Below are 26,834 nucleotides of genomic sequence, written 5' to 3'. Positions count from 1 at the left end.
CAATAACCGGCCGAGCTACAAAGAATATTCAGGGTGTTCCACAGTTTGACTTTGCAGCATACTGAGGCATCTGCTCCTTCTACCACGTCACAGATCTTAAAGCTTTTTATTATTTTCAGCACCAACTTTTCTTTCCCACCTTTGTAAAATACAGTGTAGCAAACAAATACATGTAAAAATATAAATCTAATGAACTGGTATTTATTACATGACAATAAATAACATTAAAATCTGAGCGATCACTTTATTCACCTAATTTTAATTTTTCACTCACTGTGTTTATTCTGTCTTCCTCTGTTTTTCTGATCCATCTTTTTAAGTCAGGATTAAAGCGACATCTGCCACATGCATCCCGAGTCAACGCATGCGCAACTAATCCCAAAAGCTCAGTCTTCTGATTGCATCAAACACTCTGTTCTGAACTTGTTTCTCTACTTCAGCCTTTTCATAATTACAATGAGAGCAGATGTTGTTAAAAAGCTCTGGCTCTGAGTGAAAACACCTACTTTAGGTGCTGTCGCCCTCGTGAGTGGCAGTTGTGACGTCACTTTGGGACGCACTTTCCTTGTTTCTCCACCCCTTGATGTTTATGACCTCGGTCATGCGTTGCAGCTCAGTTGAAGACACATTAGTTTCATTGATATATCAGTTCAAGAGCTCAGATTCTCCGATTATAAAGAGGGAGCTCTGACTTCTATTTCTGTTCCAGCATGAACATGAAGGTTTATTCTGAGTGGCAACACCTGTCTCTGAGCAGGTTCAGCCCGCCTCAGCGTGCCCAGTATAAATGTTACAGTGCTGTGATGACACAGTCGGTGGAGGCAACAACGAGGCCCAACGAAAAGGATTATTTTAAACTGTTACTTTGTTAACATTAACTCATTAGAGTCGAAAATTTAATCATCATTTTTATTTGGTCAGATGCTGTTTTTTTATTTATTTATTTTATTGGTGACACCAATGTTATGCAATGGTGCCTTCCTGTTAATTTCGTCTAGTCTAGACTCCAAATATGAGTCTTGACAGACTCATTTGTGTTGTGTTTTCAGTCCACATGAAGGTGAAAAGCATGCTAACCTGTCACTGCATCCTGGTTATGTCCTGGCTAATTCACCAACGGTGAGATGTTCGCTTGTGTGGGTCATTTATGGGGATGTTTCCTGTTCCAGTGCTTGCCTGCAGACACACTGGCCATTTACAGCATGAGCGAGGAGTCGCGGCTGGATGGCCGGGGTTTTCAGGAGCTGTGCCCCACCATGCTGCAGCAGCTGGATGCTGGCAGCTGCAGGGCACATAAAGGGGAGGAGCAAAGCAGCGACACCTACCCCAGGCCCTCAGACGCTGAAGGTGAGCACCAACTAAATACTAATATTTAACATATTTGTATGTTTTAATTTCCTCTGGTGGAAATTGTACATATGTGTTGATCAAAGTTTACCTTTTGCTCCTTAATGTCTTTTAAAGCCTTTTTCATTGTTTTTCATTGTTATTTAGAAGAGACACATTTGGATTCATCCAAGCAGCATCTCAGACAAAAACAGCATAAATCCAGAAAGTGTTTCTTCTCCAAATATTTTCTTTTTAACTTCCTCTGCAATCGCTGTATTTCTTTCAAGGTTTTCTGTGCCTCATTGTTCATGTCTGTTGTCAGTTCAAGTATTATCACACACCTTGCAAATCTCAGCTCGAAATTTGTGTGTTTTGTTGCCTGGTGATTTTATGGTGTCCCCGAAGGAGGTGAAAGCCAAAATAAGCACGCACAGTTAGCCAAGAGCTCAGATTGCATTTCTCAGTTTTCTGTAAAAACCAGCACATTTGTCAGAGTCCACAGTCCAGCTTCTCTCAGCGTTTTCAGTATGCAGCACAGATCTCATCCAGGTAAAGACAGTCCAGGCTGGAAAGCTTTGACGTGCACATCCTGTCAGAAATTCTAGGAAATGCTGAATTCAGTGCAGGCTGCTGTTTAAAGAGAAAAAGAAAAACCTTTGAGTCTTCATGAAGTAAAACTAAATTGGCTCTGGAGTGTGTGGCTGGTATAAAAAGCAAGCTAATCACAGACTTGGAGGTTTTGGTTAAGTCATGTGATGTTTTGTGCTCAAGGCCTCAGGATCATCGGTTCAGAAAAGTCCAAAACATTTGTTGAGCTTCAGCTAAAAGAAAAACGACAGCTTTCTTTATGCAGGCAAAGACTTTGGGCTTGAATCTTGTGCTGTAGCCGGTGTCCTTATTTATTTCATCCTTGACAGGTGAAGAAGAAATGGCCCCAGAGCTGTGGCTCCATTTCTCACTCTCCACTGACAAATTTGTTTTCCCTTATCAGGCCCTCATGGCTTCAGCTCACTTCACACTTTCCTCTTTAGGCAGCTTATTTTGGCTTGAGAGATGTTTTCCTAGCTGGAGGTTTACGGGTATCAGAGAGGAAATTTAATAACCTTTTCTTTTCTCATCATGTGAATAATCCAGCTTTACCCAAGGACTCACATTAGCACTGATATGCTGCTAATAGACATAAAATAATGATCCTTTTTTAACCAGATACTTGTTTTAATGATGTTTGATGACATTCTCTTTATTCTGCTGCTTATGTTCTTAACCGCGTGTCCAGCAGCTGTGTTTAAATGGTTTTTGACTCGTCTGCACGGCTCTTGTACACCGTGAACATTTCTCAATAGATTGATGATTTTTCCAGAAGTCTTGAGCCTCTTTTGAAAGAAACACTCTAGACAGCAGTAATGGAGACAGTTTGCAAACATGGAATTTGCAGGTTACTCACCAGCCACTTTGGTGTGTACTCCATCTCAACTCGTTAGAACCAACCATCAGAGTAGGAAAGGTGATTTAGGTGACTGATAGGAAAAATATCCAAAAAAGAGAAAATATGAAGTGAGTGGCACGTCTCTGGGAAGAAATGTTTTGTTGATACCAGAAATCAGAGAGTGGCCACACAGCTTAGAGCTGAAAGTAAGTCAACAGTAACTCAAATAACCACTGGTTGCAACCAAGGTATGCAGAAAAGCATCTATAAACGCACAACATGTTGATCCTTGAAGCGGATGCACTACAGCAGCAGAAGACAACATCAGGTGTTGTTCCTGTCAGCTCAGTCCAGGAAACTGAGGCTACAGTTCACAGGTATCATCAAAACTAGTTGTTTGGGGTATATTTTCTCACTTTGTTCTCCTTAGTACCAAAGGAGCATTGGAGCACAGCCAACCCGAGTATTGTCGCTGACCTCATCCAACCCTTTTAATAAAAGATTCCAAGAGGACAGTTTTCCGGTTCACAACATCAGATCCTCTCAGACTGGTTTCTTGAACATGACCGTTCACTGTGCTCAGATGGCCTCCACAGTCACCTGACCTCCGCACCTTTGGGAGATTGACATCACTGTGTGATATTATCATGTCGTTATGAACCAAAATCTCAGAGAAATGTTTTCAGCATCCTGTGAATCTGTGGCATGAAGCGTTAAGGGCAATGCTGAAGGGAAAATGGGACCCAACCCAGCACTAGAAGATGTACCTAATAAAGTGTCGGGTGTGTGAGACCAAAAGACGCAAAACTTAGCAGGGATGCAAAGTCAGCAAATCAATTTCCCATTGGAGACAATAACGTTACCATTGAACATAAGAACCAATATCAAGTCAGTGATGGGAATGTTGGTGTTTCTTGTTTTTCTGTACCAGAGCTACTGTAGGTCCATTAGCTACTGGAAACACTAAATAATAATGATGAAATATAAAACAGTGGTGCCAAGTAGTGGGGAAACAGAGTTTTGCTATTGAGTCAGAAACCACAGAGTGTTTCACCATAGTTTCATCAGAAAGCGGAAACGATTCAAACTCATCTAAACGGCTCAAAGACATCTGGCTCTGTATTCTCTAAAATTCTGTTTGAGTTTCTGATGTCATTAAAATGTTTAGGATAAAGTTCCCATGGTTCATAGCTGAGCTGGATGCTGCTATTGGGAAACTACTGTCACAGCTTCTGATCTGCATGCAGCAGATTTTCTTTGAGGAAATACTTTTTGAAATATGACCTGATTATCCTTTCTTTTGTATCCAGTTTAGTAACATGACGGGATGCTGACTTCCATTTTTTACCATTTCTGATCTGATACAATCTCATGTTTTTCTCCCCTTTATGCATTTTTTTTAACATTATTAAATATCTCTTTTCCTCAGCTGTACTCATCTCCCTTCATCACCATTGTTGCTCATCTGTTTACTTGTTTTTTCCTCAGCAAGAAGTTGAGAAGTTGTCTCACAGCATCCAAAAATTTGTTTTGTAGGATATGGAAAATCTAACCAATGGCTACTTCCTTTTATTCTTTTTACAGGTGTTGCTGGATATATTTAACTGTAGCATTGTGTGTGAGCACTTCAACTACTTCATGTACTTAAATTGTTTTATTTGACTGCTTTCTAGAGTCCAGGTGGAGTAAAGCTGCAGCGTATCACAATATAATTACTAAAACTAAAGAAGGGAACAGAAAGTGGATTAAACTGCAGGATTTATGTGGTGCATGCTTCTAGCTGATTCAACTGTCTGTGCAGCCTGTTTTTCTCCTGATCAGAAAATCTGTCAACACAAGTTTGAGCATTGATTTTAACCCCATGAAAATATAAGAACAGTTTAATTGAGTACTTAAAAATCAATAAGCTGCAGCTGCATACAGTCATATGAAAAATAAAATGCATCTGCTTTTAGCTCTCTTGGTTTTACGTATCAGGTCAATGTCAATCAATAACACGCGACATATTATACTGTCATATCGTTAGCTTCATAGCATAAGTGCCTAAGTCATTGACTTAGTCAAATGACTTAGGCAATTATGCTATGAAGCTAACGATATTTTTATCTGACAAAACAAAGTCAAATCCAAAAGCAGCGAGTGGAAAATCTAAATGCACCCAGTGATTCAGTAGCTTGGAGGAGCACCTTTAAACAGCAATACCTGGAAGTAATGGTTTCATCACTCTCTCACAGGACTTTTGGCCACTTTTCTTTACAACGTTGCTTCATCTCATTGATGTTTGCACGCGTTGTTCTTTAAGATCGCTGATGGTGTTTTTTAACGCCCACCTGAACGCTCCAAACCAGCAAACTGCCAAAATGTCTGGTTGTATCGAGCTGGTTAAACTGGCTGATGAACAAGTAATCGTGTGCCTTTGAATAGCAGCACCTGGCTGCAGGAAGCAGGAAGGGGTTTTAAAAAACTGTTAAAGAAATAACGACACAGTGTAATATGTCGTGCGCTGTTGTTCATTTGAGGCTGTATTTAAATGACTGGAAGACCTTCTAAGGATCAGATTTTTTTTTTTAAATTATATGTATACTTAAACCTTAAAACTGAAAGATGGTGTTTATTTCTTTCATATGACTGTTTGATACCAGATTTGAACTGACATCAAATAGGCTGATGCTATCGTATGCATTTGTTGGAATAATGAGAATTTACTTTTTCACCTCTGCAGTGATGGAAAATCTACTGCCGTTGGCATGAACGTCAAAGTAGCTGCTGATCTTGCAGACATAAGACACTCACACAACAGTTTTCTCACATCCAACACCCGGAGCCCACATGATGTTTTTGTTGTTGTTTTTAATGCTTGACCTGTACGATTGAATCTGGCTGACGTTATCTTTTATCCACAGCTTGAGCTGGATTTCTAGATGGATGACTGCACGTTATTCACAGCGCTTTGTTTTAACGTTGTACCTTCCTGTTACTCCAACTCCAGTTTGGGGTTTTTCTTTCTTAAGTGTGACAATCATCAATGTCTCCGCCCTGACCGGAGTTTTCATCGTGCCCCTGATGAAGTCGCGCTTTGGGAAATACGCACTCACCTATTTCATCGCGCTTGCCATTGGCACGCTGTTCTCCACTGCCATCCTGCAGCTGCTGCCAGAGGTTTGACATCGGGACATGCATACATGCAGACCTTTGACTTTCATGCACTCATACAAAGATTACGCTCTGCTTCGTTCATGGCATTGCCATCAAAAATCAGTCAGTGCTTTCCACCCGACCCTCTCATAATGAGCTGGTGTAATTCAGCAAATGCTTATAGTACTGTAATTAATGCTTTTCATGGCTTCATTAAAAATACCAAAAAACAGCTGATTGTGAGGGGGTTTGGTAGGAAACTTGGAAACGGTCTGACCTGCCGTCATTTACAAAATTGCGGCACTTTGGCCGAGCTCGCCATTGTCTCTCCTGTGTTCATAACTCTTTCCTGTTTCTGACTTTGTTTCCTTTCTGTGGCTTTCTCGGGCCCTGTGGAATTTGCTCTGATCTGGTGTGTGTGTGTGTGTGTGTGTGTGTGTGTGTGTGTGTGTGTGTGTACCTGTGTCTGTAGCTCTCCTGGTACTGAGATCTAAGCCACCTATGTTGTTTAACTGAGGAGAGAATTTCTGTTCTGATGCTAGAAAAGCTGTACAGACCTGAAACATGGTTTTAGTCACTGTTTGGGGGGGTCATGTGTTTCACTGTGTGTAACAGAGCCCTGGGAAATGGAGCACTGCACCCTTAAAGTGTCCTTCAAACTGAAATGTGACCCCTTGTTAGCATTGCTCCTTCTGCTACGAGTGGGCTATTTAAAGTTCGTTTGCCCCCTTTTGTCTCTGCAGTGTTTAGCCTGAGGCTATGACAGTGGTACAGACACACCTGAGTAGATCATAACAACCGTGTGTGGGCCACATCTTTGTGAGGACAGAAAATTGGCATGCCGCTGTACTCGTGGGGACAAAAACCCACAAGTTTGAAGGCAGGTTTGAGGCTCAAAATGTGGTTTTAGTGTCAGGGTTACGGTTAGGTTATGGTTCGGGTTTAGGCTGAGGGTTAGGAATTTGTTTTTGATGGTTAGGGTTGGGGTAAGCAGCTAGGGAAAGCATGTCAATTAGATGTCCTCACTAAGATATGAAAACGAGAGTGTGTGTGTGAATGCTTGAGATTGGAGTAAACTATAATGACATCTTCTTTTTATCAGTGGAAATGAGGAACTGGTGATTATCTTCAAATACAAGTAAAAGGTGGTCTCACTTCAGCTGTTTTCAGCGGATTATCGGCTCGCTGTTCCTGAAAATCCTTTCATGTCTCTTTTTTCTCAGGATGATTTCATTTAATTGTTCCTTTCCAGGGAGTTAACTGCTTGGTCTTCCCCCCTTTTTTTAAAACTCATGACGTTGGTTAACACACTGGTCATTAATCCGACAAGATTATTTCCAAACTGATTACCTCTTTCTCTCTCTCTCTTCTTCCCCCTTCTTTCTCCTCTGTTAATCAGTTTGGGGCTATGGGATCCTATGCGTGACACTGATCTCTCTGTGCTCGCTGGTCGGGGCGTGCGTCGTGCCCTTCATGAAGAAAACCTTTTACAAGCGACTGCTGCTCTACTTCATAGCCCTGGCCATTGGCACTCTCTACTCCAACGCCCTGTTTCAGCTCATCCCAGAGGTAGTGTTGGTGCTGCTGAGGCTCAGTTTGCTGCAGTGCATTTTTAGCAGGGCTGGTTCAGGTTTAATTTAAGGGGTTTAACAAATAACTGTTTAGACATTTAGGAGTGTCAGATCAACACTCTGCTGTATTCTTAAAAAGTAAGGATGGACTCACCAGCTCAGCAACAGCAAAAGGCCTGAAATACCACAGAAGACAAGAGAAGCAGATGATCACAGAATTATTTCCATGGTTTACAAAAACAACTACATAACTGCATACAAGAGACTCCTTCATCAACGTAAATACAAAAGGCTTCCAGCAAGGTGCAAACCTCTGGTTACACTCACGAGCAGGAGGGCCAGATTACACTTTGCCAGAAAATATCTGAAAGAATCCGAAGAGCTCTGGAATGAAATTCTTTGGACCGATGTAGCCGGAATGGGAAGAGAAAAGTTTGGAGAAGTGTAGCAAATTATGTCAAGCATGGTGGAGCCATACATGCCCAACAAGCACGGGCATGTATGGCTGCCAGTGGAACTGGGTCACTAGAGTTTTTTCTCAGTTCTGTACCGTGTGCTGGGCTGTACTCTCTGCTCATATTACTAAAAGGTTTCTCCAAAAGTCTCCAAAAAATAATCTATATATTAGATATTCTTCAGTGGACGAGTCAGTCACCTGATCTCAACCCAGTAAGGCAGTTTTCAGTTTCTAGTCCTTACATTTAAAATGTTGTAGTTTTAAGCGGCTACATATAAAAATAACTGTAATTCCTAAACAGTTAATGCTTGAATTAAAGCTGAAACTCTGCATTTAAATCACATTTTGATGACTTTAAAATCCACTGTGGTGATGTGCAAGGACAAAATGATAAACTGTCATTGTTCAAATCCTTGTGCACATGTATTTATGTGCACTAGTTATTTTTTTTCTCCTTTCACTTAATGTGAGATAAATCACAGTTTCACAGTGAGTAGGATGAGTTTTTATTGTATGTACCACTGAACAACAGAATAATCTGCTTTAAAGTTTATAGTCACCATAGACAGCACAAGCATTAAGGAAAATCAAGGTTTTTTGATTGGAAATGACATTAATAGTCTAAATTGTCTTGCAGACATCAATCAGCTGTGAGTCAGTCCTCACTTAAATTCAACTAAATTAATACGATTTTTGCAAGAAACACAAAGGACAGTGATTCAGGGCCTCAGATCCTGATCGGGGCCCTCTGATCCTGGATCGGGGCCCTCTGATCCTGGATCGGGGCCCTCTGATCCTGGATCGGGGCCCTCTGATCCTGAACCACTGCCCTTCATGAAAGCATTCTTTATTGCAACACATTGCTGCACGTGTTAACATCATCTTCTTCTGCATGCTAGGCCTTTGGATTTGACCCAATGGTCGATTTCTACGTGTCCAAGTCCGCCGTGGTGTTCGGAGGCTTTTACCTCTTCTTCTTCACTGAAAAAGTTCTCAGAGTGCTCCTAAAGCAAAAAAACGGGGTGAGTGTATACCAAGAGTGATACAAATTGACTTCATTGTGTTTTATTTTATTTTATTGTTAGATAGTCGCTGTCGTTCAAACCAGTCACCAAGATTACAGAAAGTACGTGCAAATGTTGAGAAAGAGTAATTATTTTCAAATGTGGTTCACGGTGTGTTGCAAAAGCCTGAGCTGTGCTCTGTTCACTATTTTAAAACTGTTCAGACACCTGGCAAGGCTTGAAGTGTCTTCTCGTCATGTTTCTGCTGAGTGGGGAATAGTTTATCCCTGGTTACTCCTTCATGTGTTTCTCAGGCTAGCATCTAATGTTTCTGATTCGTCTTTGCTGTGATCACGCCACACAATGAAATATTTATTGTCAGCAGCAGCAGCAGGTTACACTAGTTGGACAGGGTGTTGTCGTCTCAGTAACTGAGAGAAAGAACTGGGAAAGTGATGATTCAACGCTGCAGGCAGTTTACAAACCGCGTGTTTGATCCCATCTGTTGACTGACACAGAGGTTTGCAAAGTCACTAGCTGGAGTTGAAGCCAGAGGTGCTGCTAATACAGTGTACATTATGCACTGTAGTCTTTGTTGTACATACTGTACTAAAGTGAAAAATGAGACACCTGAAAATGTTCTCGTGACTTTTAGACATAATAGGAAGGCGAGATGACCTGAACATTCTTGTTTTCCGTGACTTTGAAGAATAATTTAATCACTCAAAAGAGGATTTTGCTGACAGACATTCGTGTTTTTGCCTTCATCGGGGCATGAGATCGATAGAGACGTTTAAAAAAAGGAAAGAAAAAGAGCCAATCATTTAACTCCACACACGTAACAGCCAATGAGGCACAACATGGCGCGTCATGGACATTTGGTCACGTGATATATTCCCAGTCATTGGTCCCGACGAAGGGGAGCGACCAATAGAAAACCTTGATGGTGAAATATGTGGTCTGTAAACGGGAGAAGTGCAACTGCTCAGGAAGATCCACTTAAAAAGACATTTTAAAAAATAAATGAAATCATTTATTACCTTAGATGCGCTCATGTGTTAGAAGATGCCTGATAAAAGGTTCTCCGAAAAGGTAAATAAAATATTTGAATCGCTGTAGAAGCTCACGGAGAGGTCGTAGTTCACACCACCTGGATCTTCATCCTCTCCTCCCTGTGCACCTCGGAAGTGGGAACAACTGCGGCAGAAAAGTTTTATTCGGCAGTTTATCAGGTGAAATTCTATAAATTAACAGCTTCAGTCACTCAGATGTCGCTGCTAATTAAATATCAGTTATTAAATATGTTGAGCTGCCTGCGACCGCTTTCACCCTCTTCTTCTTTTACACATTGTTTTGTGAAAACAGTAAAATATTTGAAAGATTAACACCATAAACTCAAATACGCAAAGCTTGTTTTCTATATATGCATACCTATATAAGCTGTAGACACTGAATATTGCAGCCAGTGCTGTGGTGCAATTTGATAGGTGGTGTGTAGCATGTGTTTGTATTTCAAAGTTCTCCATTATAAAAAGATACAGCAGGGTGTCCTGTCATCGGCTCTTAGAAAATTAAATTCCTTAAACCCGAAAAGCCTCAGAGTGGATACTTTAACGGTTTCAGTGTTAAAAATAATAACTTTGCACAGATTCAGCACTCGTTTTGTAGATTTTCCTCGATTTTAAATCTAAAATTTTAAATGACAAGCCAATAAAAGAAACTGTGGGGTGTGATTGTGGGACCGTTGCTCCACCTTGTGGTTGCTCTTTTTCAGTCCAACCTAGTTAACTGCTAACAATTTTACGAGCTAAAGGAGCTCCGGATCTGGTGTCGTGTCCTTGAGTGAAACGGTGACTTTGTGTTGTGGTTTACTCGCGACTTTGTTGCACGCTTTTGAGCAGATTTCATTCCTCGTTGGCTTTGCAGACAGTTCACAGAACTCGACCTCACTGAGTCACTGAAGGAGAAAATGGTTAAAATCACGTGGTCGGCCTTTTCAGCTGTTCAGTCCCAGCAAATACGACAAAAGCAAAAAGGAACATCTTCAACTTTTAAGTCAGATCTCTTATCTGCACCTCCTCTTAACCAGATGTTGAGGTTATTTCACCTGTCAGGAAGATGCTGCTCACAATAATCAGAATGTGCTGAGATTTTTCCCCGCCTGTCTCTCAGAGCCACGGCCACAGCCACTACCCCGGTGCAGATCATTACTCAACCCCTGACAGGGATTTGGAGGAGGGGGAGAAGGAGAAGCTGCAGCAGAACGGAGAAGCCAGCAGCCTGGCTCTGGGCAAAGTGGACGCAGGGGAGGGCGAGCTCATGCTCAGCCCTGCACAGACTCCACAGGTATGGATGTAACAGCTTAAAGAGCAGCTTGTCTGCTGGACTTTTAAAAGAAGAGGAACGCAGAAAATGAAAATGGGAATTAACTTTTGTATATGTGGACAGTGTCAGTTTATGACTGGAGGTTCACACCTAAAAACAACAAAATCACTCTTGTTGAAATAATCAGATCTAAAGAAATTTAACTTACAAAGTGGGAACCACCGGTTTCTCTCCCTCCGCTCCTTCCAGGACTCTCAGAGTCCAGACAGCGGTGGCCGGTCAGGCACCAGTGGTGGCGGCTGCTATTGGCTGAAGGGGACGACCTACTCTGATATCGGCACGCTGGCCTGGATGATCACACTGAGCGACGGCCTGCACAACTTTATTGACGGCTTGGCCATCGGGGCCTCGTTCACCGCCTCTGTTTTCCAGGGCATCAGCACCTCGGTGGCGATCCTGTGCGAGGAGTTCCCCCATGAGCTGGGTGAGTCAGGGCGGACTCTGAGCGGGCGGGTGTCCCTAATGCCGAGATAATCAGGCTGCAAGCTTAACCCCAGCTACTTTCCTTTTGGCCCTTTAGTATAAGATCTCCTGAGAACATTTCTTAATGAATTTAATGGATATGTTTTGTTTGCTGTCACAAAACAAACTACTTGAAACGTCAGCTGTTCTGACTCTGTTGCATGTTTTCCTGCTACCAGGAGACTTTGTGATCCTGCTGAACGCCGGCATGAGCATACAGCAGGCTCTCTTCTTTAACTTCCTGTCGGCCTGCTGCTGCTACCTGGGCATGGGCTTTGGCATCCTGGCCGGTAACAGCTTCTCTCCCAACTGGATCTTCGCCCTGGCAGGAGGAATGTTCCTCTACATCGCTCTGGCAGACATGGTCAGTGATTTGTGAACTATGAGATTAAATCAACACAGATGGGTCTCTTGAGGTAGTGGGCTTTTGAAATATGTTCTCGTGTTGCTGTTTAGTTGGTTATGCTGAGAAATAAAAATAATAAACAAGTAAAAATCCAATCAGAAGTACAGAATTTATTTGTAGCGGTAAAAGTCTTTTTTAAATTCTCACTGTCAGACACTGTACAGGATGTCCAAGAGTCATATTTCAAAGAAAGTTTAAAAGCTGTGCATTTTGTTTCTATGTAATAAACTTAAAAGGTGCCTAATGAAATAAATGATTTGTACTATACAGTCTGTACACTGATTGCTAGTCAGTTTGCTTTTGCAGTTTTTGTTACATCCTTCACGTTAGGTTGTGTTAATATATTTATATTGAAACATGTGCGATTAAGCTGACAGCTGACCTGAGGCGGAGCTCTGCTGCTCATTTTCAGATTCACATTTTTTATTCTTGGACCATAAATGAGAAAAATAATCCTGAATGATTCTTTCTCATCTTAGCCTTGATTGCCTCCAAGCTTACCCTCTCTCTGAAACAAGCTGTTTTTGCTCCTCCCACTCTAAGCCAGCTTTCTTCTGATTGGCTGTTTATTACAAACAGAAGGTTTGAACAGCTGGTTAGGAAAGGGGAGAGTCCTTGTAAATATTTTATGTGTTGGACTTTGAACAATTTGAATGAGGGGTAAGATAATGAGTAGTAGTTGGTGTGACTGAGCTGAATAAGGTCGAGCTGTTCTTGTTTACTCGTTAGATACTTACGAAGTGACACTCTGTTTTATGTGTCACAGTTTCCAGAGATGAACGAGGTGAGTCGTGAGGAAGAGGATGCAGGCGGCAGCAGCTTCCTCCTCACCTTTGGCATCCAGAACGCCGGCCTGCTGACGGGCTTCTCCATCATGCTCCTCCTGACGACGTACTCTGGACAGATACAGCTGGGCTAGCAGCAGACTCCTCCAGGATCACCATCAGCTGCTGTTGGAGCCCAAACAAAGAGAGGCTGGCTCAAAGTTTCTCCTCTATTTTTTCCTCCTGTTCTCATTTTTCGGGTTCTGGACTTTGGGGATTTTGGTTGTGCGGCAGGTACGTGCAATCGTCTTTTGAAGTTATACGAGAAGCTGCTTTAGTGCAGTTCCTGCATGCAGAGGGTTCAAGGTCGAGGGTTTGACGGCCCTGTCTCCTCAGCGTTTCAATCCTTTCTGCACAGCTGCCCTGAAAACGTCCTGAAACATCAACTGAAGCAGTCGCAAAAGACGGCTATACTTGATGTGCAATACTCACCCAGTCTCTCAGATGTTCCCCTTTTCATCAGACTGCTCTCCAGGCATCTTTCCTCAACCTTCATCCTCATCATCCATCCTGGTTGATGCCATTGAGCCTCCACTCAGGCCAGTTGAGATTCCTAGCGAGTGTTTATATCATGAATCCTCTGTGAAAAGCACAATCAGGTAACAGCAGCTGTACTCCAAACATCTCTGATTCCCAGGCACTACACGTCCCCTTTTCTTTTCTCCATTCCATACCAAAAAGCAAATGTTAAAACATTTAAACTGGAATTATTCCGACTTCCAGCTGGACTTTGTTGTCTGTGAGTTGATTTTATATTTTTTTACACATGAATACTGACTTTTAAAGACCAAATATGGGCAGACCATTGAGAATGGTGAAGGGCTACGCAGTGATGTTTGGAAGCGCACGTGTCAGCCAGCCAGCCGGTAACTCCCAAAGACTCCGGGGTCAGACACGGAAAAGGGACTAAGTGGCTTCATCCAGATCACGGCGGCAGCATTTCTCTGTAGTTTACCATCTGTGCCCTTCATTAGAATAGCAAGTGAAAAGTTTTAGCTTTTTTTATTCCTTCTGATCTTGAATTCCGAGTGCAGATCTGCAGTTTTCACATATCCCATAGACTATTTTTCCCAGATTATCTATTCTTTTACGGTGTCATTGTAACAGAATACTGTAAGGTGGATCATACTGTATAATCACGCACACGTCACCTCGCCTGTGACCTTATCCGTGTTAGCGATTCAGAATTAAGAACTACGGCCAAAAGTATGTGGACAGACTCGATGCCTCTTTTTGTCACCGGGCAGTTTTTAAAGGGGTTTTTGGCCATTTTAACCATGGAAACAGTCTGCACTGCATTTTTAACCCAATCCCACTAAGGGGAATCAAATGACATGATTACGATATTTTTAACTCAGAAAGAAAATGCAGATGCTGAAATGAAAGTTTCTTTCTTATCATGTTAGTTGGTCAAAAATCAAAGATCAGCTGAAACTGAAACAAGGATGGACTTTCTTTTCTTTTTTTACTTTGTGTTTCTTTTCTCATTTTTAGGTTTTTCATTAAGAACTTGTCCTTATTTTGTCTTTAATGTGGCTCAAGTTTCCTAAAACCCTGTGAGCCAAAAGCTCTTAAACACTTTTTTTTTACTTAAAGGGAGCTAAAACAGTTTATTTACCTTTATCTTAATGAAATATTAGTTAATTTGATCTGTGAACCTTGCACAGCAACTCTAGAGCTCAAGACTTAAACTGCATTTGGACATCAGCCCAACAGATCTTCTTTAAATGCTGAGAATTACTCGTTTTACCCATTTAGTAGCATTTTGCAGACGAATAGTAAAGCTACTGCCAGCGCTGTGCAGAGGAGCTGTGTTGGCGATGGATCTCGTGTGTGCAAATGTCCATCCAGTTTGATGGACACAACTACAAAACTAGAAGAGCAGAGGCTGTTGTTAGGGGCATTGGGTTTGGGTGTCCACATACATTTGGCCATGATGCTGTAAAAAAAAAAAAAGGTTTATGATGTAAAGGGTTAATAGTTTATTGGATGGTCGGGGGGGCAGCTGTTGTGCTCTACAGCAGTGTAAGATTGTCGGGTTGCTTTCTGTGTTTGTCTTACAGGTGGATTAAAAAGATTTCCCCTCATCTGAACACTGACACTTCAACAGAGCTGACGTGATCCATTATGTAGCATCTTTACATACTTTTCCTAATGTGAGTGTAGATTCGAGCTGTAGAATATTATTTATTAGAGCTCGAAGCTGAAACCCGTGATGGGTTTACAATAAAGATGAAATTGTAGTTCCAGGAAGGAGAAGGCAAGCCATTACAAAGAGTACCCTGAGTGGTACAGCGAGTATTACTGCTGCTTGATACGTCATGTAACAGATTATTTATTGTTGCTTAAGCCATAAAATATTTATTTTATGCTTTACATCTAAGATCAAGTGCTGTGCTTAGTTTCACACCATGAGTCCAGACGGAGTTTAGTTTTTATTTAGAATAAACGGGTCAGATACAAGCTAAACCGTCTCTGCTCTGCACACTGTTAATGCTGTGTTTAAAACTGAAGCCAGTGGATTTACAGCACACACAGACTGATAACATATCCACTCAGTCAATGCAGATAATACATTCAGAGACCAGGAGAGGTTCTTTGGAGCAGAAACAGGAACATTACCGACCAAAAACCAGACGCAGAACACAGAGAAGAACACTTTATCGGGCAGTTTATAAACGCAGCAGAAAGATTAAGGTGAGGAGGTTGTATTGGGGGTCAGATTGCTCATGGGAGCAGGAGGGTGGGATTTCTAATAAAACTAAGGAAGCCAAAATAGGAGAGATAAATGATAAGAATTCGGCTAATTGTGAATGTGTGTTGGGGCTCGGTCAGGGGCTGTAAGCAGGAAAAAGCAGGGAATTATAGAATTTAATAACAAAAAATACTGATATGTTCAAATTAGAGCTGCAGCATAGTGATGGAGAAGACAAGAAAGCAAGAGGGAGGACAGAAGAGACAAATCTATGAGGAGCTGACCCTCGAACCAACCAACCGACTGACAGAGGATGGGCTTTCTGGCCATTTTAATATTTACAACTTGTAAAGGATCATTTTGAAAAGTATTGTATCTAATTTCATGTATGAGAATCCTCGTTAGCCTTCTGTGTGTGTCATGGAGATTGTTTTTATATATAAATTTCATTTTCCAAGAAATTGTATTTGTTGAAGTGTCATCATTGATTGATACTGTGCTTGATTTTTGGTTTATTTTTCACCCGTTTAATTAGAAGTGACCAGACAGAGTCATTTATATGAATAAATATAGTATCTATCTTTTTTTTTTATATTTTAATTCTGACTTTTCCCACCGCTGCTGAAGCCTTGAGGCTGATACTAAAAGCCCAACGTGATGATGAAAACAGCTCACTGGATGTAGCTTCAGTTTCTTTTTGTGTAAAAATGATTAAAAGCCATAATTAGTTTGTCATAGATAAAGCAAACAGTAAAGCTATGATAAACACAAACGGAGCCTTTAAAAAAGTATTTGTGTATACAATAGTGAGCCAGCTTGATTGCTTCAGTATTAATCAATGTTATGAAATGCTCTTTGTCCTCAGATTACCGAGCTTCCCACCTTTAAGAGGTTATGTTACTTGGAAGAATATGTTTATTAGAGGTCCTTCATTCTTGGAGAAATGTACTATTCAGCAAATATCATGAAAGCATTAAGATGACAAATACTGTAGCAGACAGGATCCAGGCTACTCGAGTGGATGTTCAAACAGTTCTCTAATAACAAAGAAAGCATTCAAATTTTATCGTTCTTGAGGAAAAGAAGGTCTCCTTTGACCGGGAAACCACAATGAAGCTGATTATGCTTTGCACATTAGTTTTTCACTCCTGCAAAGACACATTTCTTAGAACCTTCTTTTTTTCACAAACATCTAAATACAAAATGCACAAAAGCTCCTTCCATACAAACTCACCAACATATCAAAACAGTCTTATTTGTGTACGTGTGTGTTTTCAGATCACACACACAATAAAGGTAAGAACACTGCTGAGCACTCATTACAAAAGTCTGAGAGCCTATCCCAGCTGCCATAGGGACTGTTTCCTTTGGGCTTTGATGCCCACTAGGCAGTAGTGCAAACAGACAAGTCCCCTAACTGGAGTACCTGTTTATATCTCAATAAATGTGCAGCATGAACCCAGTACACTGCCAATGCAATAAAAGCATACCTGAAAATATCAGTTATGGACTGGCCTCACAAGAGCCTGGACTGTTGAAACGTAGCGGCATCATCTTGGCAGAGAACAGGACAAGAGACAGCCAACATCCAGTAAAGAGTGTTTAGTGTCCTTCAACAAGCCTGGAGAGTTATTCCTCAAGACACCTTACAAAAATGAGAAGAAAATTCCCAAAGAGTTCAGATTGTGTTCAAGATTGAAAGTAGTCATACCAATCACTGACTTTAAAACTCATTAGTGATTTTGCCTTATATACTGTATTTAATCTTTTTGTGGAAAATGTAAAGAAATTAGGCATTGCTCTTTGGTGCCCACCAGGGGGCGATGTAAACAGCCAACCCTCATTGCACGTCACATGCGTCACGCTGAAGGAAAACAATCTGCGTCACTTCCTGTCTGACACAGATGCTTAGAAAACGTTTGGTAGCAGGAACTGTGGGAAGCTGCTAGGGTGACTCTGATGTGATGGCTGTGAGCCGTTGGGGACGGTGATTCTGAGAGGTGAGCGGGGGTCATGTCGCCTGTTTCCTGTTCGGTAGTTCGATGCTGGTGTTCCGGTCCCGGGGGGACGGGTTTGAAGGCACCGGCTGGTTTGACACGTTGTGTTAACGCGTCCATTCATTGCCGCGCTGCTAAACTCTGTGAATAAGTGACAGCTAACAGGTAACTTTAGCTGAGCACGCAGTTAGTTATCAGTCTGAGCTTAGCTAATTACCTGCAGGCTGCTAGCCGTGAACAGGTTAACAGGTTGGAGGTTTTACTAGCTAACTTTACCTTAGCTTCTTAACTAACCGGAGTGGGTTTTTATGTGTTTCGTTTCTATTTTCAGCTTTCTGAGTAAACCCTTCACGTTAGCTTGCTACAGACTGATTGTGCGTGGCTTAGTTTTTATCATCAGTTAATCCTTTCAGTTTGTTTTGCGAGCATAGAAAGTTTAGAGAGTTTTTCTTTAATACTTTTGGATCTATAGCTTTCAACTTAAGGAATCCATCAGAGGCCTGTATCACGAAGCAGGATTTGGGGCTGAGCGAGGTAACTTCAGGGTTAACCCAGCGTGTCACTGTTATCAAGGTGTGGTACATCGCCATGGTAACTCATGCAGCAGACCTAACCTGCTCAGGTGGAGGTCACGTGCATGATGAGATATGTCAGACCTCTGTACGCGGGTTGTAAGAAGCTCTGATGTTTTTATCTTTCCCTCGTGACCACCTTTAAGAAGTAAAGCAGTCAAGCAAACCAGTTAGTGCACATTAGATTATATAAATCTAAATATAAAAGAACCTGAGATGTGAGAAAATGTGCCTATATATGTATAATAGGAAAAGAAAAACTATACAGGATCTTTGAAATAAATATATTTCACAGCAGTGTAGCAACAGAATAACAGTGTACATTCACCATTCCAGAAATATTACACTGACCTAAATATAGAGTCCCTACCAGTCCAGTTTCAGAATGTGCTTTATACATGTATGGAGAGACGGGAGGGGGGAAGTAGCTGGGGACTGATGCTGCAGGGTTATCGAGGGTTCAAGAGTCTGATGGCTTTGAGAATGAAACTGTTGCAGAATCTGGCTGTCCTGGTCCTGATGCTCCAAAACCTCTTCTCAGAGAGCAGCGGGGAGAACACTGCGTGGTCAAGCTGGGCGGAGTCTCTGATGATGTTATGGGCTCTACTGAGATGTGTTTGTGTGTGATGTCCTAAATGGGTGGATGGTAAGGGAAAGGTGTGCTCTCCTTAACCAGCACATGAAGTGCAGGTGCTGCTGAGCCCGTTCAACCAGTGTTAATGTGTTCAGTGACCAGTCCGGACGATCATTTATCTGTACTGCAGGGAATTTGGGGGCGATCGTGGCTCAAGAGTTGGGAGTTCGCCTTGTAATCGGAAGGTTGCCGGTTCGAGCCCCGGCTTGGACAGTCTCGGTCGTTGTGTCCTTGGGCAAGATACTTCACCCGTTGCCTACTGGTGGTGGTCAGAGGGCCCGGTGGCGCCAGTGTCCGGCAGCCTCGCCTCTGTCAGTGCGCCCCAGGGTGGCTGTAGCTACAATGTAGCTGCCATCACCAGTGTGTGAATGGGTGGATGTTCAAGGTTCTTTATTTGTCACATGCATAGTTATACAAGTATAACACACAGTGAAATGTAGCCGGGATGACTGGATATGTAAAGCTCTTTGGGGTCCTTAGGGACTAGTAAAGCGCTATATGAATACAGGCCATTTACTGCAGGGAATTTGATGATGCTGACTATCTCCACAGCACTGCTGTTAATGATGAGTGGTGGATGACTGTGCTGTTTTCTCCTGAAGTCAACGATCACTCCTGATCGTTGACAGTAATGAGACCCACCACGATGTGTCAGCAGTGCAAACCACAGTGGACTTGGGACAGAATAAGAATTTCTTTGCATGTTTGTGATTGTCCATTGCTGTGAATACTTGTGCTTTTATTTGAACAGGCTTGTAGCTAGATTAATAAACTCTGGGTAAACTTATCAAGTTGATTTTCACCTTCACAAAACAGCCTGAACCTGATAACTGGAGCAGATTTAGGCAGTTGTTTTAAATTAGAGCTGCACACAAAGAGAGGATCATGCTATTGGACCCATCTTTACACAGTAACCTTAATTGGCGGCCTCCCTGCAGACATGAGGCCCTTTATTGTCTGTGTTACTGCTTTTCAAACAAGCGCAGTGGCTGTTACTCAGTGTTTTGAGTTTTGAAGTGACCTCTGCCCTTTTATTTTGTTTGCTCATCTATTCAGGTTGTTCTTGTGATGTTAGTCTTATAATTAGTCTGTGTGTTAAACCACTGTATGCTCAAAAGATGGACAGTTTTAAGTTGAAACTCCGAGTTGCTGACATGGTTGATATTTGGGACCAGAAAACAAGTTTCAGCAACAAAACATCCATAAGGGATGTCAACGAGAAAATAACGGAGGATCACGTCATGGTATAAAGATCAAACAAGATCAAACAGATAGTTCGGGACGACGTGTCGGATCCCTATTTAGAATACAAATTCAGTGCACATTTAAAGAGCCTGTATGTAAATGTTTTATTGTGAAAATTTAGTCCGTGCTTTCCAGGTGGCCTGTTTGTTTCCCGTCTTGTGGCTGCTAACAGCTGTGTCAGCTACCACTCAGATGAGTCTGATGGACGCCCACTCTGCTGTCTTTGAGTGCATTAGGTGATGATAGTCCTTACAGGAAGTGGTCAATGCGTTGATCAAGGACTGCCGTCACGGGCTGAAGTCCAGGAGTTTTGCCTTAAAAGTACTACTACTAATAATAATGTAGCTACCTCCAGTAAAATGTACTTTTTTTTTTGTACACTCCATCAGAAGAACCCAGAGAAGGAGCAGCCATGGCCTGTGCTCGAGTGCCACTGGATGAGCAGCAAGTGACCGAGCCTGGCCCTCTGGGAAAGGAGCGCACGCTGCCTGCACTGGTGAGTCGGCACTGATGGTTTTATGCTAATGTTCACTCAGACAGCTGCTCACCTCTCATACTGACCAGGATCCCAACCTGTGCTTTCTGCCATCCATCAGCACCCAGACAGGACAGAGGAGCGCTGTTTCGTGCCTTACAAGCCCCCTCCAGAAGACGGCTCTCCAGCTGACGTGGAGGAGTTTTTAGAACATGCCAGATTCATCACAGAGGACCTGGAGTGGCTGCTTGCATTGCCTCATGACAAGTTCTGGTGTCAGGTACAGTCGTGTCAACGTGTTATGTAGAGAAAACTCAACAGCTCGCGCTCTGCAGGACTGCCTGTGTTTTATTTTGTGCAACACAAAGACTAATGCTTCAAACACACCTGCTCTTTAGCAGACAGTAATGTCACATGATCCTGGCCTATGGATGCAGTGTTCATAGACCAGTATTACACTGATCTGTTTCTGTTATCAGAAACATGTTAACAGTTTGTGTTGTACCAAGATGCAAACTGTCAAAAAAACACAAGAAAATTGTGAACAGATAAAAATAATAAAGATTAAAACAATCAAATAAATGAATACATAAATAATGTAAATACAATTAAAAAGATAAATATAAAATAATTATATAAAAGCAAAAAACTGTAATAATAAAAACTCTATAAACATTAGTACAAACATAACAGTAGACAGTAGGAAAGCTGTTGCCGTGAGAGCGCGTCTCAGTACGTCTCAGTGCCTCTTAGATAATAAAAGCAGGATTATTTTTATGGAACTGTAATAAATCCATGTACAGCATGTGTGGGTAAATAGAGAAGCCTTTAATAAGCTACCAGGTTAGTTTAAGGAAGCAGGGGAATCTCTGTTGTTCAATGAAAAAGGTGCCAAAATGGTGAATGACCGACGGCTCAGAAGCTGCACAAGAAAAAGTCAAGAGGAAAAGACTCAGGAAGGAGTGCAGAGAGAGGCTGATGGTATCAGACATGACCTTCAGCTGCCGAAGGGTCAAGAATAGTTCTTGCTGTGATAGTAAGACTTTAACATTGATGCCACATTCAGGTGCACATTTGTCATTCAGCTGCAGGCGTCCTCTGGAGCCGGGTAGCAGTTTAGATTTCTGGTGACTCACGTGTAGGAAATGGTGCTGATGCTAGAAGATGTTCTCCTTCTGATGTCGCGTGGCCTGTTTCTCCCATCAGGTGGTGTTTGATGAGTCCCTGCAGAGGTGTTTGGACTCTTACCTGCGTCACGCTCCTCGTGGCCTCGATCTCTCCACGCTACCCTCCTCCCCGGCGGTGGCTGACATGCAACGCTCCATCCACAAAGCGGTTTTCTTGACCTTCCTCCGTATGGCCACGCATAAAGAATCAAAGGTAGGAAAACTAGATCTTCAGCGGGTCTTACGGGCTGACGTTGGTGGTGACATAAAGTAGCGCAGTACGAAACCTTAACTTCCTCCACCTCCCTGCAGGAACACTTCTTTACCCCAGCCGTGTTTGGGGAGATCATCTACGAGAACTTTCTGTTTGACATTCCCAAAATTTTGGATCTTTGTGTGCTTTTTGGAAAGGGTAACGGCCAGCTGCTGCACAAGATGATAGGTGAGCTGTGTGTGAAATCTTATTTATGTTTCATGCCAGTTGTTGCACTCCGCTCACTTTCAACATGACGGCCTTTCAGAGAACATCTTTACTCAGCAGCCGTCCTACTACAACGACCTGGATGAGACGGTGGCCACAGTTTTACAGGCGAGAGCCCGCTTTTTGCATTTCACTGAAAAATATCCAAATGTCACAATTCCAAATGAAAAGCACATTGTTTCTGTCGGAGAATATTTGAATGCGCTTTTAACTTTTAACACTGTGTCAACTTCAGGTATTTGACACGGTCCTGCAGAAGTGTGGTCTCCAGTGTGAAGGAGCCACCGCTGCAGAGCCAATGAAGCTGAATGCACACAAAAAACCCACTGCCATGACCATGAGCCAGCAGGTCAGTCAGACAGATGTGTAACAATATGCAGTTAAATAAATAAAATACTGAAACATCTGAGATCCATGAAGGAGACCACATCAGGTTGGCTCTCTCAGTCCATTAACTAAAAGAAAGTGACACAGCTGTGCAGGGTGAAGCTGAGTTTATCAAGTGGTCCATCTTCCTACGATCGAGCCTTCGACTGAACAGATGCAGATTTTCAAAGTCCTTATTGGCACATCGTGTTTGTGCTGAAAGGGAAATGATATCCTTCCTATTAAAACCATCTTAACTGTCGGTTCTCCGAATCGTGTGAGTCGCTGTGAATTGCGGGATGGTATTATCTCCGCCCCTTTCATAAAGGTTGGTCCAGTTTATTTGCTGCTAAATAAGGTGTGAAAGAAGGATTGAAACTCGTTTTTTTTCTTCTTTTTTTTGAGTACAGTGGGTCACTTCCTGTCGCTGTTTTTAAAAAAAACAAAAAACAAAACATGCTGTCATGTTCATTTGTAGCAGCTGTGGATGATAAGCAGAAGAAAAGCAGAAGAAAAAGCGATTTCATTGGGATTAAGGTTAAAAAAAGATTACAGAACCTACAAGAATCAGTTTGTTTCACTGGTTTGGTCACAGTCTCACAGTGTCGTGCAGCTCTCTTCAAATAGAGCTCAGATTCAGAACCTCACGATAACCTTCTGTTCACCCAGGATCTCTAAGGATCTCTTCCATCTAAAAGCCAGCTGTCTATGAGCCGTGCCTCACCTTTAGTGCTCCAGCCTGCTAAACATAGGTTGTTATTATAGGAACAGATTTTTGCACAGTCATTTCAAGATAAAGGCCTGTACCTCGGTGGTGCAACTGGCTTAACTACTAGGCTGACTACGGTTCTACAGAAGGTGTTCTGATTGATAATATCTTTTATAATTTCTGTCCTAGGAACTGTTAGATATAATTTTGTACCTGTGTGACTCAACCACCACCATCAATGCCTTCCTGGACATCTTCCCCGCAGCCTGCACCAGCTTCCAGTCCCACAGCTTCCTCAGCAGGTAGTTACCCTGAAAGTTTACCGTGAGTCGTACCTCCATAAAACCTTCTCACGATCTTTGTGTTTTCTCTGCTGGCAGTCTGACCTCGTTTTATGAGACCGGTGTGCCTGACCTCGAGAAGGCGATCAGAAAGAGAAACTTTGACGATAATAGGTGAGCGTCTGCTGCGTAAAGACAAAACCAAACAGGAATGTAAGTGCGAGGGGAAACGTTTACCACCTGAGCGATGACAAACTTTCTTATAGTCTTCAGGAGGACCTGTGGAAGAGGCTGTCTCACTCATGTCGTAAGATGGTGGAGACGGTGCACCTGCTGCTGCACCACACCTGCCTACAACCAATCCTGGAGGGGTGAGACGCCCAGAGTTTTTGCATGGAGATTAGCAGGATTAGCATTACACGTTTAAACAGACACACCCATTAAAACTTCTACTGGTTTCCTCGCAGGAGAGAAAACATGCAAACATTTGCAGAGGAACTGCTGCAATATTTCACATCATTTTTACCTGAGAAAAGGTGAGATGGACGATTAGTAATTTATCTCAGTCTATAAGCCAATATTATAATAAGCACGTTTTCAAACAACAAAGAAAAAAGTTCAAACAACTTTGCAAGTAAATAATGAAATATTAAAATTAACAGAGAAACTGAATTTCATCAGTTATTCACACTGACTTATTGTTGGAGCCTTTTTTTTTTGGAAACTTTGAAACCTTTTTCAGTGTTTTGTCGTTCAGTATACGGGTTATTCTGGTTTTTGCTTGAACTCTCTGATTGCTGCTGTAATGAGAAATATGTCATCAAAACTTAAATTTAACATCTGTTTCTTGTTCCTTCCAGATTCTTGACGGACTACGATGAGCAGTTCCCTGTTGCAGACGACATCAGCCTCCTGCAGCAGGCCGTCCCTGTCATGTATCCTCAGCGCTTCACAGCAGGACATTTCTAAAGGCTGTTATGACTAACAGTAGCCTGAAAGCACTCACGCAAACAGTTCAACAACACATGGCCACGATTTTCAAACGTACAAAGAAAGCTGTTGCTACAGCAAGCATTGAAAGCCTCAGAAAACTGCTGAGCCTTCACTGTTGGCTTTCCCTGTGAGCTATGTTGGTTTTAGACGTACTCATTTTAAGTTAAAATAGTTGACCCTGTTTCAAAGTTCACTAATGCCATTAACAAAATGTAAAGAGACCACCACTGTGGTTTGCATTAAGTTTATATCTGCATTCATATGTGCAGTTATGGAAGGACTGGTATTCCAGTGGACCACACTCCAGGCAGTCACTAGAAAACACCAACTTCCAGAAATAAACCACACTCTGTTGCATTGTGTGGGTTGTGTTGCACCATCCGATTGCTGTAAAATAAAGCGTGCGGCACAATCAGAATATATGCATATTTGTGGGTGAGAGATAAAGAGGCAGAGAGGAAGTTCATTTCTCACGTCCACCGTAAAGAGAAAAGTCAAAAATACCAAATCACTGATTACTACGTTTACATAAAGGGATGTACAATTTATCCTACTATTATTAATTAGTGATAAAGTGATCGGATTTCCTCCTTTATTATATTTCCGGGCTGTTTTACGTGTTCTGGTAACAGCAGGAACATTAGATGGTAGTTTATCAGCAGATTTATGATAATGTTGGAGCATTTATCTGTTGAGCTGAGCGAGTGTGTGCTGCGTGGGCTCAGCTTAGAATAGAAATACAGTGTTTGTAATTGAAGTGAGATCCAGGAGCGCTCATTTGGCCACTTATGGTGACGCATTTTCATTTCATGAAGGACTTTTAACTTTAACTGGGGATAATGCAGTTTATATATTCAACAGTGGCATTATTGCACTATGTGATGTTTTTTAATTAAGTAATTAAAAACATATGAGAATTTGTTTCATCCCTTATGGTCTTCCATTGTAATATCGTAATATTTAAGCTTCTTAGGGTTCAGACTGTTGCTCTGATGGATGATGGGATGGATCTTAAATCTCAAAGCCAGACTTGGGTCTTAGTGTTGGATGATAAAGTGACTGTTGTTTTCCTCGGTACCTTCCTTAACCACCTTTTGCCTCAGTGATGAGACCAGGACGTCTTACTTGCTCCAGGGAGTTGAAAGTGCCTGGGACAGCGTGGGGCGACGGAAACCACAAAGCCAGACTCGGACTAGTCAGGCTCAAGCTTCTGCATCGCTATCGGCCAATCGGGAACCAGCAGCTGGTGCTGCTGCTTCCTCTTTGGCTGGCTCTAAACCTCAGGAGGTCAGAGAGCCAGCAGAAGGAGAGAGTACGAGGGGAGCAGAGGCCATGCTGGATGTCCCCCAAAGAGGAAACAATGTGAGCTCTGATTGTTACCGCTCAATGCACGATTATAGCAGCCCAGAGATTTTCCTCATTTTCTGTCCTATATATCCTGTTAAAATGGCCAAAGTTTTAAATAATTAGGTCAGCAAAACTACTGCGATGGAGTCTAAAAACAGCCTGCCTTTGACGTGGTTTCAGGGCGCCGTGTATCCAGTGATCGGGGCGGAGCTGGAGTCTCTGCTGTCGTGTATCAGGGACCTACTTCCTGATTTGGGTGAAGGTTTCCTGCTGGAATGCCTGAAGGAATACAACTACAACTCCGAGCTGGTCATCAATAACATCCTGGAGGACCGGTTAGCTCCCAATCTGGCCAAACTGGACCGAGCCATGCCACGGTAACACACCGAGAGATTTATACATAATGCTGATATTTATCATCTGCTCTGTGATCTGACATTTATAGCAGTGTCTAACATAACATTTCTTTATCTAGATAATTTGATTATGTACTTTACTTATGGCGTAATCCATAATAATATGGGATCATATGAAATCTGTCACTGAGAGGCTGCAGTGGGCTAACAGGCTGCTCCATTTCTGCTGAGACCACAGGGTCAGTACATCTGAGCCAGCTTGGCTTGAGCCAACAGTCCAGATTGCTGCTGGTGGAATAGTGCAGAAACATATGTTTTATTATCTTCATTCGTGTTTTTAATGCTGCATATTATACTTCCCAACCTTAATAGCCACAGTTTTCCATTACCTGCACACCACAAAGCAAAAATGATGTCAAACTGCTTTGAGTTTGAGTTAATTTGACCTTCCCAGCCTTCACATCTAAAGGAAGTAGAATGGGATGTGGTAGAATGAATCCTGAATGTTTTAGGTGCAG

The 26,834-nt window shown here is 42.2% G+C and overlaps 2 protein-coding genes across 7 annotated transcripts in view; both read left to right on the top strand.

Annotated features, from left to right (window-relative positions):
• Window positions 1-16,155, top strand: part of slc39a14 (solute carrier family 39 member 14) — a 29,833-nt gene extending 13,678 nt beyond the window's left edge. For 2 of the 4 annotated variants that reach the window (XM_004555651.3, XM_076891201.1), the window contains exons 4-10: window positions 1,170-1,347; window positions 7,290-7,459; window positions 8,818-8,940; window positions 11,095-11,268; window positions 11,497-11,731; window positions 11,949-12,133; window positions 12,942-16,155. In XM_004555651.3, the coding sequence (XP_004555708.2) occupies window positions 1,170-1,347; window positions 7,290-7,459; window positions 8,818-8,940; window positions 11,095-11,268; window positions 11,497-11,731; window positions 11,949-12,133; window positions 12,942-13,094 (1,218 nt within the window). In that variant the 3' untranslated portion in view covers window positions 13,095-16,155. The other 2 variants (XM_076891202.1, XM_076891203.1) reach the window with 2 other exon arrangements.
• Window positions 16,156-17,553: 1,398 nt separating this feature from the next.
• Window positions 17,554-26,834, top strand: part of ascc2 (activating signal cointegrator 1 complex subunit 2) — a 14,604-nt gene continuing 5,323 nt past the window's right edge. Inside the window, exons 1-14 of one of the 3 annotated variants that reach the window (XM_004555652.3) lie at window positions 17,554-17,694; window positions 20,532-20,638; window positions 20,739-20,897; window positions 21,824-21,997; window positions 22,096-22,225; window positions 22,305-22,372; window positions 22,500-22,613; window positions 23,529-23,641; window positions 23,720-23,794; window positions 23,887-23,991; window positions 24,088-24,156; window positions 24,481-24,555; window positions 25,717-25,975; window positions 26,141-26,337. In XM_004555652.3, coding sequence (XP_004555709.3) covers window positions 20,555-20,638; window positions 20,739-20,897; window positions 21,824-21,997; window positions 22,096-22,225; window positions 22,305-22,372; window positions 22,500-22,613; window positions 23,529-23,641; window positions 23,720-23,794; window positions 23,887-23,991; window positions 24,088-24,156; window positions 24,481-24,555; window positions 25,717-25,975; window positions 26,141-26,337 — 1,622 coding nt within the window. In that variant the 5' untranslated portion in view covers window positions 17,554-17,694; window positions 20,532-20,554. Of the gene's footprint in view, window positions 17,695-17,717; window positions 17,857-20,531; window positions 20,639-20,738; window positions 20,898-21,823; window positions 21,998-22,095; window positions 22,226-22,304; window positions 22,373-22,499; window positions 22,614-23,528; window positions 23,642-23,719; window positions 23,795-23,886; window positions 23,992-24,087; window positions 24,157-24,480; window positions 24,556-25,716; window positions 25,976-26,140; window positions 26,338-26,834 lie in introns of those variants that run through there. The other 2 variants (XM_004555653.3, XM_012920342.5) reach the window with 2 other exon arrangements.

The sequence above is a fragment of the Maylandia zebra genome, linkage group LG12 (genome assembly GCF_041146795.1).
Source record: "Maylandia zebra isolate NMK-2024a linkage group LG12, Mzebra_GT3a, whole genome shotgun sequence".
Taxonomy (NCBI): Eukaryota; Metazoa; Chordata; class Actinopteri; order Cichliformes; family Cichlidae; genus Maylandia; species Maylandia zebra.
The sequence above is the reverse complement of the archived record's forward strand: the minus strand, read 5'-3'. Positions and strand labels throughout refer to the sequence as shown.